A 14,529-nucleotide genomic window follows, 5' to 3' on the forward strand; every position below is an offset into this window, starting at 1 on the left:
TATATATGTAATTTTATATATATGTATGTGCACAGGATTCTTTACTAGTTCTGTTTATGATACTTGGATAGCAAATTTGGGTTAAATGTATTATTGATATACCAGTTGCATTTCTGTCTTTGATAAAAGGAATTGGGAAGCTATACAAAAGAACGTATTTAGAATCATAGAAGGGTTTGGGTTGGAAGGGACCTTAAAGCCCCTGTTATGGGCAGGGACACTCTCCACTAGACCAGGGGTGGGGCACCCACAACTTCTCTGGGCAACCTGTTCCAGTGCCTCACCACCCTTGTAGTGAAGAATTTCTTCCTACTATCTAATCTGAATCTACCCTCCTTCAGCTTAAGGCCATTACCCCTCATCCTATCACTACGTGCCCTTGTAAACAGTCTCTCTCCAACTTCACTGTTGTTACTGGGATTTTTTAGTTTTTTAGGTTTGTTGGGTTTGTTTGATGGTTTGCTTTTGGTATGGGGTTGTGTTTTGGTTTGGTTTTTTTACTTAAGATTTTTTTAACAGCTGCTCTTTTCCTTATCCATTCTGGAAATTCAGGTTTTGTTGATGTTTAGATTTTTATACATAGAATAATTTATATTTAAAGGATGAAGACGACCACTATCAGTTTTCTTTGAAACTTCAATAATTAATTTCTAGCTTAGTGAAATAATATTTGCGGTGGGAACGCTAGTCTGTGAAAATGCATAGTGACAAGTAGTAAGACTTTCATTAGTACAGCTTGTAGTACTACGGAGCACTGGTTTTCTTTAAATCAAAGTTAAAAAGAACAAGGGAAAAGCTTGAAAGGTCTATTTGGAAATCAGTTTGCTCAAATGCTGCTTTTGATGCTTTGGAATTTGCTTGATAAGCAGTGTTTCCAAAAGATACAAATTCAAACTGAAGAGGGACTTTCTGGCATTAGTATAATTAACTGTTTCTGACTTTTAAGTATGAGGTAGGAAAAAAGCAATTGTCTTAATTTACTCTGATTTCAAAAAAGAAATACTGTTTACAGTAAACTACATAAATACAGTAAAATAAATAACTAGTTTAGGGAGAAGGTGAAATTCTGCTTGTGTCCTGAAAAGGGCACCTGAATGTTTTTCCTTGCTTTTTGTCATGGCCATATCTTTTGAAGATACTTGGTTTAAAAAAAAAAAAATAAATGAGAATTTTGAAAGAAATCAGTTTTGCCATAGTCGGTGCAGTAGAACAAATGCAGGTGAAAGCAAGGCTTTCATTGCTTCAGAAGAAATGTAGTCTCTATTTCATCAGTTTTGGTTTCATAGTGCTTAGAACTTCTTGATTCCAAGCTCAGTGTGCTCTGTGCCTTCTCGCTCCTTGAGTGTGCATCGCGTTTCTTCTGTGGCCTTTCATTGTGGGTCTGCAGCCCCCTAGAGTGGTTGGAACAAAAACATCCTTGCATGAATTTATTCCTTCTTTTTTGTATACAGTACTGTCAGCTCAGGGTAACTTTGGTGACTCTTCTGGCCTTTGGACAAGCTCATCAGATTGCCTGAGCAGACAGTTCCCATGATGGACAATCACTTCAGATCTCCAATCCATCATGTGCATTTTGCTGTGAAGAAGTCCACCCAATAGCATCAAAACTGTATGCCAGGACAGCATTGCTGTCCACTGCTTGCTTTCTTAATGTCCTGAAAGCTTGCATATTCATTTTCTTTGAATCTCAAGGCAACTTCTGGACAGAAAAGACATTAACATGTACTATTAGTTCCCTACTGACCCAGACGGGCTTGGCTGACAGGTCTAATAAAAAGTCGTTACTTATTTAGGCTGATCTGTGCAGATGCCAGGCTTTACCTTTCTTCCACCACTCCCTGTAAGGGTGAGCAGCCAAAGTTGGTCAAGGGAATCCTTCTTGGAGGGATTCCCAGCAGCCTTGTGGCCACTAATCATAGTACTAGACAGCATGAAGAGTGTGGATAAAAGTGTCTGGTGCTGCAATCTCCTAGCTGTAGTCTGAGTGATTTACCTTCCTGCCATGGGTTTTGGTGGGACCACTTTCTGTTTGGTCTCAGTCTAAGTGGATGTTGGGCATTTTTCCTTTCTATGCCTTACAGCAATGTTGATAGGATTCTTTCCACTAGAGCAGTAATAGAAACATGGTTTCCAAAGTTAACATACTGACTACTGGTGATAGGCAAGATCTCATCTCTGGAGCCGGTGAGACTTCAAGACGGCAGGACACTGAAGTATGACTGATACATATTCTACTGAAGTATGACTGACTGGTTTATATTCTTCATAATAAAAGGGAGCAGCTGCAATCATTTCTAGGAGGATCTTCTGTGTCCTGATGCTATCTGACACAAGTGATGATATCTGGATTCCCCCAAGCCTAATATAAACACTTTGGCTGTAGAGACTCTTAAGCAATAGAGATAAATTACACATTTCTAAAAGGCAACTGAGATCTTATATAGGCTGATGGACAGAGCAGCTGTCTGCTACAAGTGATTTTGTAATGGTTTTTACTACAGTGTTTGTGTAGATATGCTCTTCATAATGATTGGATGCTTTTTGTTATTTTTCAGTGTTCAGGTGGAGTGCTGATCCAAAGCTGGGATAGGGACTCCACCCAAGTTTGTTTGGGTTTTTTTTGTTTGGAGGTTTTGGTTTGGGGTTTTTTGGGGTGTGTGTGGTTTTTTTGGGGGGAGGAGTGCATATATTGATGCTACTTCCTTAGGATTTTTGAGATTCTGGGGTTTGCAGGGTTGAAGGGGAGAGGGATTGTAGCTTGTGTGCGTTTTCTTTAGGAGGGCAGGTTGTCACATAGGGCGTATGCTTTTAGTATTTTATCAGCTTTTTGCTGTTGCTGGCAGTCATATTTTAAAATGCTTTTTACTGCCAACTCAAGATGTGGCTTGATATTTACTATCAAGTCTTTCAATGCAAAACCAGTCCTTTAACAGGTAACTTTATCCTTTGAAATTTGAATATGATTTAAGAAATATGAAAATTATTTGAAGGTGAACAAAACCTGACTTCAAGACTAAGTTATTGTCTACAAGTAAATTACTTAAGACATTTGGTAGTTATTTCCTGAAGTTACTCTTCCTGAACCCCAAAAGCAATTGAAAAGAACTGGTATATGTGTGCATGAGGAAATGGTCTCTTAAAAAAACAAACAAACAAAACCACACTTTCCTGTTCTGCAGTGTCTTATTTCTCTAACTTAATCTCTAGAGGCCCATGGAATTCTAGTTCGGCACATACTAGACTTAAGGCAAGGTCCCATTTAGGTTTAAGATAGTAAAATGTAGGAAAGGGAAAGAACAGGGAGAACCATGTGTGAGAACAAATCTTTACACATCAGATTAGTAATATCGAGTTCATAGACTTAATCAAAATAGACTAAACTAACTGTCAATAGAAAGAGTTGAAAGATCTATTTATTTTGAGTTACGGTCTACCATAGAGGAAAATATACTTGTTATTTAACTGTAGATATGTTAAGTCATACTTTTAGTGTCATCAGATATGTAGCTAACTGAATTTTCTCATTTAATGAGGGCTTTGTGTTTTAGTTTTTTTTTTAATACGTGATGTGCTGGTCTATCATTTTAGGTAGCTGATGGTTCCTGTCTATGGTTTCATATTCTCAGCCCTGTGTATTTTCCCTTGAGGTTTTACAACTTCTCTTCTTCACTGTTAACACTATCTTTTATCTTTGAGACCAATGTCAGTGCCATTGTTATGCATCAGTTAGCAAAAGGAATAGTTTGCAGCTGTTGTCTCATATACAGAGATATTTTTTTCAGCTTCTTTTCAGTTAGTGGAAAAAAGGCAGCTGTTTGTGTTATTGTGTGAAGACAGTCTGAAACTCAAGGGTTGGTGTTGTTGATTTATTAGGTAGCTTCCAGCACAGTACTTGCGTTGTTTTGTCTACAATCTGTGCTGTGTTGCAGATTGACATTTACAAGTAGTATCAAAGTCAAGTTATTTGGTTTGTCCGTAAGAAAACTATGTAATTTTTTAAAGCTATTCTCATTTTGCATACAGTCCAAATGCACTTTAAGCTGTATTGCCATTAAATTATGATATAGCCAAGTGTGACTTAAATTTCTCTCAAGAATTCTAGATAGTAATTTCAGATTTTCAAAGTGGGAAAGCAAAGAGAAATTTAAACATTTAAATATGTAAAAACCTATACATAGTTCTTATTCTTCTGGATTTCACACCTCGATAGTGTACAGAATGTTTGGAGATAGAAGGAAAAAACCCTGCATTTCATATCATTCTGCTTACTGTAGCTGATGCCTTTGTAATACATAGTTACAAAGTCTTATTCTAATTACTTTATGCATTTATAGATGCCAATTAGTAATGACAAATACAAAATTGGAAATTGAGTGTACTGTTTGTCAACTTGCTTTGGAGAATGTGAAGACAATGTTCCCTGACTAAAAAAGAAACTTTATATGATCTTCTGTCTGGTGTGAGAAAATTTTATACATGTTAAATACTGACTCTACTGATGCAACCATACTCCGAGCCTCTTGCAGTAATCAGTGTATGTATTATACTAGTAAAGGGTGGACAACAGAAAACTCTCTTAATTCTTACTATAGCTGTAAGACGAGAAGTAGTCTCTCTGTTAGCTCATAACTTCATGAAGAACTTTCTAGAAAATGGTGTAGAACTTGAATTGCATCTTGATTTACTGATCATCTTGGGAAAATTATGAAATAAGTACTTTATCTGTCCAACACAGAAAGACAGCTGCACTTCAAGAGTGTTGTGGTTTAACCCAGATGGCAGCTAAAACAACTACACAGCCAATCACTCACATGGCCCCTCCCACTGGAATAGGGGAGAAAATTGAAAAGGAATAGAATAAAAAAAAAATTCAACTTGTGGGTTGAGGTAAAGACAGTTTAATAGGACGGAAAAGGAAGATGATGATGATAAACAAAATCAGTGAAACAGCACAATTTCTCACCACCCAAAGTCGATGCTCAGCAAGACCCCGAGCTGCCCCATCTCCTGGCCCACACCCCGGCTATATACAGAGCATGACATCATATAGTATGGAATATCCCTTTGGTCAGTCTGGGTCAGCTGCCCTGGCTGCATCCCCTCCCAGCTTCTTGTGCACCCTCGCCTTCGCATTGGCAGGGCAGTATGAGAAGCTGAAAAGTCCTTTACTGCTTGCCAACAACTAAAACATCAGTGTGTTATCAACATTATTCTCATTCTAAATCCAAAACACAGCACTACACCAGCTGCTAGGAGGAAAATTAATTCTGTCCTGCCAAAACCAGGACAGAAAGAATTTCAGGTTCCAAACAGTCCGTCTCTTTCAAACCTTCTCTAACAAAACATACACGTGAATTCAAGAAGTACAATAAACTACTGAAGTGGACAGTCTATTCATATGAGGGTCCTTTGACACTTTAGATAGGTACTAGTGAATAAGAGTATGCCTGCGGTTACAGGACAAGATAAAAATGGTAATGCTGTTTTGGAAAGTATACCCCCAGGGTTTTATAGATAAAGGCAAAGCATTTTTTACTTTAACACTGAAAATTTGTTTCATAAATTATATTTTTACTCTGTTAATGTAACAAAAATCTCTCTTGTAATATTTCAGTAATTCTATATTCAATGTGTTGCATACAAAAATGTTTTCTATTTTGTAATAGCAGTCTTAAGTTACTCTTCAAGTTAGTATTTGATTGATGATACACTACCAAATCCAACAATATAATCAATAATTTCTGAGGGGAATTACTATAACATAATGTTGTTTTTAAGATTGTTAGAAATTCTTTTTCTAACCTCTAAAAATTTGCTGTATTAAAATAGGTTTCCTCCATTTTTTGATGACAATCCATTTGGTATATATCAGAAGATTCTTGCTGGCAAAATAGATTTCCCGAGGCATTTGGATTTATATGTAAAGTAAGTCCATGATTCCCAACACTGTCTTTTATATTCTAAACACCTCCTGAGCACTGTTTCTAAAGGATCTTCATAAAAGACCAGATACCAGATTCTGATTTTCTAAAACACCATTTTAGAAAATATTTTAGATAACATTTACTCTTGCAGTCCAAGTAAAATTGTGTGTTTGGTAGACTTCAAGGTTGTAAGATAGTATCTTCCTTTCTTACTTTTCTGCATATTTTGGAATGTTAAATGCTTTTCCACCTTGTACAAAGCTCATTGGTACCAGGTTGGTGCCTGGAAGAAAGAAAAGGGGAGAAATATGAGGACATGATTTAATATGAGTAAAAATTAGGAGAGCAGGAAGCAAACACTAAACTGTTCCTTTGTATGCATATGTAACAGTTAAATCACTCTCAACATGACTACTTGAATTAACTCACTGATACTTCAGAAGCTCCAGTGTAAAATCGACTCCCGCTTCTGACAGCAGGGCCCCAGTTCAGTATACAGTCTTATATATGTACGTGTGGGTTTATTCACAGTATTTTGCAGTTGTTATAGGTATATTGCAGATGAAATGCTTTTTTCCCCCCCATTTAAAAATTCCATAGTTGAAATAACTGTTAGAAAACATTAGAACCGAGGAAGTGCAATTTTAAACTTTAAGTTTCTCCTTAGAAGCAGAGGTGATTGAGGGAGTGAGGACAGGAAGTTATTTTTACATTCCCAGGTTAATTGTTCAAGGGATTTTGAAGAAGTGGCTGTAGAGATGGCACTTGCTTACTGTCACCACTAGGTAAATAGATAAAATGTTGTATGGCAAGTCTGTTCAACTTTCTCTGAACTTTTATGAATTCTCTTGCAAAAATTATCATTTGGGAAGAATTTTTTAAGCTTCCATTGAATCATCAGGTGCACTGAATCAAGCACATCTACATCATCTTAGGTTGATTAGTGTCTCATATTTGTGTCTTTTCTTAACAGAGTTTTCCTTTAATATCTTGATGGTGTTTCCAATTTATTGTAGTCTCATTGTCTGGTCTTCCCAACCCAGTCTGTCTTAGGAAGAAAACAGAGTATCTCACGTAGTATTTTGTGCAGTAAAGTATAAGGTTGTGGGCATAAGATGAACAGCTTAGGTTATTTTCACTAGCAACCTGTCTAACATAGTGAAAGCATTTAAAAGTAGAGATGCTGTTACCTTCTGTTTGTGCTCAAAATTCACAGATGAACACTGATTTCTGCTATCTAGAAGACACCTGATGCTGTGAAGTTTCCTAGTTTTGGTAGTAAGCATGCATACGAAGGTTTTGCTCTTCAGTCTAGACCTGACTGTTAATGAATTGTAGGGTACATTAATCAGCATAGTTGTTGATACACCTCTTTCCCAGCTTTTCTTATCCAGGTGTTCTTGTGTGCTTGGCAGCTCATTCACAATACAATCCTGCTTTTAAGGGGTCTCGTGGGATTCTAGCTTGGGCTTTCCTCCTCTCACACCCTGGCTTTGGGTAATTGCATTCATTTGCATGGCTTCACCTGTTTTCTGCAGTGAGTTGTGAGCATAATGTATCTCTCTTGTTCCATCAACCCCTTTTCCTTGTTTAAACCACAATGTGCAGAACTTTGACATCTCTGCACCATTAACTTAAAGCAAGTGCCAAGATTGTTTTGTCCTAAGACGACAGTCTGCTGCTTACCTTACTTGTATCCCATTTGTTTTCTCTCTCTTCTTCCTGTCAGTTGGTATCTCAGCAAGGATGAAGACTATCTTGGGTCCTGTCACATCCAGGCTATGTCTGAAGTATTGGTGCTATACAGTGTTGATAACAATTGAACTTTAACTCTCTGCTCTTAGGCAGCAAAACTATTTTCCTTTTTGAACTCTGAGAAAACTTTTCTACCTAGATGTACTACATAAACTTACTGGTTGACATTTTTCTACCCGCCTACCCCCTGTCACCCTCCCACGCTTTTTACCTTTTGAATTTGTACCACTTTTGCTTTCCCTCTTGCTTCATGACATTCACTGTCTCCTACTGTGCTGTGTAACTGCTGTGTGTCTTGTGTAAGTGCTGTTCCTTCTGGCCTGAGCTAGCATCTCTACTGTGTCCTTTTTGTTAGCCTCTTTGCAATTTGATCAGATATTTTCTCCAAGTCCTTTGTCCTGTATACATGAAGTCTTTGACACATTTGACGATTAGTTCAGGTCTCTTCTGAAGAGCAGCTTATGCCATGATGATGATAAATTAACCAATTAGAAATTCCAAAATAAGACTGTCGGCAGAGTTTTGTTACTTCATTTCTTATAAAACATATTTCTTTCTTTTTCTAATGAGTTTATAAGTTATTTCTTTATATTTTTCTTTTTTTTTCTTTTTTTTTTTTTTAATTTTGGTTTGTAAACTTTTCTTTACCAAGACAGTTTTGGAAAATACCAAGTGAAAGTGCTACAGTAGTTTAATGATTATTGTTCTGGAAATACCTTGGTGTAGAATTTCATTCCCCGAATACTTACAGCAACATATCTATGCCATTGACTTTAACATGATAATTTCTAAATTATTCTTTAGAAACTATGTAATAAAGAAGCACTAAATTATCTTGTTACTTGATTCAATTTAATGGAGATTTGTTCTATTGAAGGCAGCAAATGTCTTCATCTTTAGTGACAACACAGTATCGCTGAGCAAGCTCATGCCTTAACTGTGCTTTTCTAAGATTAATTTTTGAAACAAGCCAAAAATGATCCGTTGAATGCTTTCTGGTTATATAGAAATAGGAAACTCCATTTAGCCATATAGGCTGTGAATCTAGTTCCGGATTTCTAGATTTCTTTTTCGGTCCTACTTTGGTTTTAAAATCTGGTTAATAGGCATTTGTGTAGCCTTCTCCATAAGGAACAGTTGCTTTGTGAAGAGCTAGAAGGAGGTATATCTGCAAAGGTGACTGTAAAAGGAGTCAGTCATATGATTTAATGTAATCCACACATTCATTGACCGGAATGATCATGAGAGTTTTAAAAATTGCTTTCTACCTTGATTCTTTTTAATTTTCCTTTTATCTGACAATTGGATATTTTTCCAGTTGAATTTTAGAACTATATTCCTGCCAAACACAACAGCTTTTCAAACAGTCTAGCACATTCACTCTCAGTTCATGTATTCTTTGTGCATATACTTTTGTGATTTCAAGGATAGGTGACAGAATACTGTTTTTCTTTTGGGATAGCAAGTGTTAGTTAGGGGTGGAGAGAGGCAGGAGTGTCATTAGTATGTTTGCATTCTTTTCTGTAAATAAAGATGGATTTTTGGTTTGTGGGGGGTTTTGTTTGTTTGTTTGTGTTTTTTTTAAACCTTCTGCAAAGTTAAGAATTGGAATTAGCCATATTCTTTAGATCCCCAGCATTTCATGCAGTATTGCATCTCTCAGGTCTATTTGAGGCTGTAGAAATAAGCGGGGTGGCTAAAGCTTTGTTCTTTCCTGTCATTGGTATTTTATGCAATGAATTCTAAAATAGCAAAATAATCTTTGAGATAGAAAGTAACTGATTATAGAAATGTGAAGCGAGATTTTTTTTCTCTCAACTCATAGGTAATCAAGCTAACTCAATAAATTGTGATACTCAGTTTGATTTATGTTGGAGTTTTTCAGTGTTTAATATTTAAAGCGGTTTGCTAATAAAATGGAAGTCCTTATGTCTCTAAATTTACGCTCATCTTTTAAAATGTTGATTTAGCTTTATATAGAACTGTATGAACTTTATGAACTAGAAGATCAGGGGAAGCTTTTCATTTTCAATGAAATTAAAGGTTATAGATATGACTAGTATTAGGCAGATGACTAGCTCTTCCATGGTTTCTCTGAATATTTAGCTGCCACAGAATTTAAATCTCAATGTATAAACTTGAGGATGCAGCTTTATCTGTATTTTTTATATATATATCAGGGTTGTGTTCTGCCAAGTAGGTTTGAGATCCATTTTGAGATTTGGAATGCCCAGTAAAATACCAAAATACAAAGAAAGATATGGTACTACTTGGGGGTGGGCAGAGAGGAGAGAGAAAGTTTTTATTTGGTTTTTTTTTTCCTCCATTTAGACTCTTTCAAGAAACAAAGAAACTTGTAAGAATTCTGCAAGTTCCTTTTGGAACAGGTTATTCCTTTTTATCATTCACTCTAAAGTGTCTTAAAATATGAAGGAAATGAATAGGTAAATTATGCACAGTATTGGCTAGTCAAAAGGAAGTATGCTCATATTCTGTGAGATTTGTATGATAGTCAAATATAAATTACTTTTGTTTAACAGAGAACACTTTTTCTTTACTGCAGAGACCTTATTAAGAAGCTGCTTGTGGTTGACAGGACAAGACGATTAGGAAATATGAAGGTCAGTATAAAATGTTAGTTGTAGTGCAGAACATAGCGCAAGGTTGAAAGATTTCGATAGGAAAGATGTAGAACAACTCTTGTATGGCTTTTGTTTTTATAAGCATGAAATTGAGATATACTTTTCCATACATTACTTTGGTTGTACAATCCTAAATGCAAAGTTTAGCTGTGTATTTCTGGAAATCATATTCCTGCTGTCTGGATTAATGCTATCTTTCATGATAGCTTCCCCTCCCTCCTCCACACTCCTCCACTCCCCAAAAAAAGGAAAACCCAACCTGTTGACGGATTAATTTGAAAACTTGACTTAGACCAGAAACACGGTGCTAAGTTCTGTAGGACAGGGCACCAGTTGATTTGGTTCTTTCTTTGGAGCTGTTTAATCCTGGAAGGAGCACTAATCAAATTTGAAGTTTAAAAATTATTTTAAATAATAAGTTTGTTGTAGTACCATGATGTTTGGTTATTGTCCTGATAGTTTGGTTGTGGGGCTGATTAAGCACAGTCAAATAGTCTTGCACTAAGAAGAATTATTCATCCTATTCTGAACAGACTTCTGAAGGTAATAGCTTACTAGTCAAAAATACGCTCACATATCTCCAGTAGCAATTCCAGCCTGCTTCAGAAATACATCTATATCTGTGATATGTCAAGGAGGAACACAAAACGACCCTGTGAATTCTGTAAGATGTCCTTATGTGGTGCTACTTGTAATGCCAAGAAGGTAACAGTTGTATTACAAGCTTATTTGATTCTGCAGCTGTGCAGTGGCTGTGGTTGATAGTGTGGTGAGAAGTTAACTGCATGTGAACTAACTCAGGTACTTCAACAAGATGGCCAAAGCATCACACAAAATGCAGCGTAGGCTAATTTACCCTTCTGGCAGAGTAAATTAATCCTGTATGCATTGACTTGTTACTGTTGTTACAGTGTTGCAGATACCTAAATTAGCCTCTGTAATCTTTCAGTTCTTTAGAGACAGCTACAATTTCCCATTTCCCTGGGCAGGGGAGGTTAGAGGTTTGCTTTTTTTCACAAAGCACAATTTATGTTGCACATAGGTGAAGAAGGGAAAAGATGCACAGTCATCCATGTTCCCTGAACATATTGATCTAAGTAATGATGCTAGAACCCGCTGCCCAAAGCTCCTTTTCAGAGCCTTTTATGGAACAAACTTAGACTGGTAAGAAAACCTAGGAAATTTTCTCTTATCCTTCAGAATTCTTTGCAGTGTTTTTTGGGGAGGCAGCAGGAAGATTAAAACCGAACTTTCATAAGCGAAAAATTTAGAAGGTTATTGACCACTGAAAACTTGTATATCTTTTGACAGTTTTGAATGAAAACAAAAGCAAATCTTGATTTATTCAAAGATGGGTTTTGGGAAATGTGTTCGGCTGGCTTTTGGGTATATTTTTTTTTTGTCCGTGGTTGTTTTGGTCTGTTTTGGATTTTTTCCCTACAATTGGCTAAAATGTCAAAATCAAAAATAGTTCTAATTAGAAGCGGGATTTGGGGTGGGGGTGATAGGTCAGTCTTAAGGCTGATCCTTTTTTTTTTTTTTTTTCATAATCATAGTTGGTTTAAAACAATTTCAATCCCATTGGCCATTTTATGGTAAAGCATTCAGTCAGATGTGCTTTTGAGGGAACTAGGTGATAAATTACTCTCCTTATTGCCTCTTTGGATATACACATGGATAGTCTCACTCCATATAAATCTAAAAAAACCCAAATGTATGGTATGCTTTGTTCCATGGAGCTGCATGTGGTATGAGCTTGAGTGCTGTGCATTAAAACTGTGCTGTGATCAGGCCTGAAACAGAGAACCAGCTGGTTTTCCCCAGTGCTTAAACCAAGCTTCATCCTGGAAAGAAAGGGGGGAAAAAAAAAAAATATACATTTTTGTTCTTTGTGTACATAATCAAAACGGTCAGTCCAGAGAGAATAATCATTACAATACAAGTATGCCTTTAACTATATATCTAAAATGAAAACAAACTTTCTATATATTATATATGTGTATTTATATATATTAAATATATATAGTTTTGTAACAGTACCGAGAGGCTCTTGTTATTGGCACTAAACATCTGTAATATTTGATAGAACTATGTGATAGAAGTGTATGATTTTAGACACCATCATGTCTCAGTTTTTAGTGAGTTTGGGTTTTTTTAAGTGGTGGAAGAATTAGAAAGTATGTCTGAATAAGAGGCATTCTGTAAAACGTTGGAGAAAACAGAAGTGAATAGAACTGCAGTGAATGGTTTTGTGGGTATTTTAAAACCTATTCTTTATCTCTTGTATCAGAAGAATGTTGCTAAAAAAGGAAATTTGGATCTTATTGCTGGAACATAGGATCTGCTAGGGAAATTACACTATGAATTTATCCTGTAGAATCTTTTAATGATTATCACCTATGAAAAGAAAAATGGTTAGGTAGACCATTAGTCTGCCTTGATACTACAGTTCTTACGATGAAATACTTGGTTTGGCATACATATAACTTACTAAATATTTATTTTGATTTTTTTTTTCTTTAAAGAATGGAGCAGATGATGTGAAGAGACATCGATGGTTCAGGTCTATAGATTGGGATGCTGTTCCTCAAAGGAGACTGAAGGTATATTCTGCTAAATACTGTATAGGACACTGCAACAAGAAATCATTGTTCATTTATGGTGCTCTGTTGAGGTTTTGTTGCCTGTTGCGTCTGTGTGTTCATATGTACACATCATTAATTACATTATAAAAAAAAAAAAATCACTGCTTTGTTTTGCCGAAGTTGATTAGTTAATACATTTAATTTTCAGTTTTAGTTTTCTAAGTAACTACGTATTGTAGGTGTTTTTTTGTTCGGGATGGGAGGGAATTGGTGGCTTGTTGGTTTGATTTTTTTTCTTTTTTCCCCCCCTTGCCTTTTTATCTGTGAAAGTGTTTTACTCTGAGCTTTTAATTTTTGTGCCAAGTTCAATTCAGGTAAATGCTTTAATACAATGTAAAGCATATGGGAGTAGGAGGAATAAGGAAGGTGAGGGAGAAGGATTTATGAATGTAATTCTAACATACTTTTTAACAGCACTGAACTCCAATATTATATAAGGGCAGATGTTTGCAAAAGCTATCAACAGTGCAAAATACTTAAAATCCTTTGGAAGTGAAACTGCCTTCCTTCTTTCCTTCCTCAAAGTTCTAACTAGTACGATTTCATACAGCAATGACTTTCAGTAACATAGGTTGCCATACACTGTCCATCAAGTACTGATTAAATGTTTGGTTTTCCTTTTCTTTCCATTGGTTTCTTACATTGAATTTCTGGCTAGATATCTCTGAGTTCTTGCAAAATAGATAAGAGATGAAAATGTTCTTGATATGTTCTTGTAGACATCCTATCGCGAAGCTGTAGGTGACTTCTTTTTTAAAAAAAACCCACAACTTTACATTGTTTTAAATCTGCAGGCTTTGGTTTATGGTGTTTGTTTGGGTTTTTTAATGATTGCTATTCTCAGTTGATGTTTTATGTAGGTCTTTTGTAATGAAGTCACATTTTTCCAATTATTTAGTGTAAATTGTGGTCACACAAATCTGCAAAGAACACAAACTGGATGATAACAACTTTTATAAGTATTTCAACTGAAGTTTATTACAACCTGCTGTATTACCAAAGAAATAATAAATAGTATTAAAACCTGAATGTTAGAGGTACAAATCAAAAGTCTCAGGTCCAAACATCCTTTTTGTTGAATTTTTATTAAGAAAAAAGAGTCACCATGTCATTCACCATGTCATTCAGATTATTATAAATCCAAAACTTGTTTCTTAATCTTTGTGGTGGTTGTATTAAGCTCTTAGAAGACAAGACGCTGCTTAGTTGTACTTCAGAGCAAGGATATGAAGTGGGTCAGAAATTTACTTTGTTATTTGTAGAGGCAGCCATATTCTTCAGAATTAGTTTTCACCGTTTATTTCATATTTTAAGTCTCTTCATCAGTGTGAAATAATAGATATAGTGCTGCTTTTTCCCTGTAAAAAGTGTGACCTATTGTACAAATGAAGCATTGAGTCACGGTCCTGATAAGATCTTAAAAATCAGTATTATATAAATAATAGTAATGACTGAAAGAGAAAATAATTTTGTTAATATAAAATAGAGGATTCTTTCTTTCTTTTTTTTTTTTTTTTGCTTTACCTTTTTTTGTGTATCACTTCACAAAAATGATTTTCCTAC

General features: G+C 35.7%; 1 protein-coding gene across 2 annotated transcripts in view; it reads left to right on the forward strand.

The window, feature by feature from the left end:
* PRKX (protein kinase cAMP-dependent X-linked catalytic subunit) overlaps positions 1–14,529 on the forward strand; it is a 60,752-nt gene that overhangs the window by 40,409 nt on the left and 5,814 nt on the right. The window contains exons 5-7 of one of the 2 annotated variants that reach the window (XM_075736363.1): positions 5,830–5,925; positions 10,243–10,300; positions 12,847–12,924. In XM_075736363.1, the coding sequence (XP_075592478.1) occupies positions 5,830–5,925; positions 10,243–10,300; positions 12,847–12,924 (232 nt within the window). Of the gene's footprint in view, positions 1–5,829; positions 5,926–10,221; positions 10,301–12,846; positions 12,925–14,529 lie in introns of both variants that reach the window. The other variant, XM_075736355.1, reaches the window with a different exon arrangement.

The sequence above is a fragment of the Balearica regulorum genome, chromosome 1 (assembly GCF_011004875.1).
Source record: "Balearica regulorum gibbericeps isolate bBalReg1 chromosome 1, bBalReg1.pri, whole genome shotgun sequence".
Lineage (NCBI taxonomy): Eukaryota > Metazoa > Chordata > Aves > Gruiformes > Gruidae > Balearica > Balearica regulorum.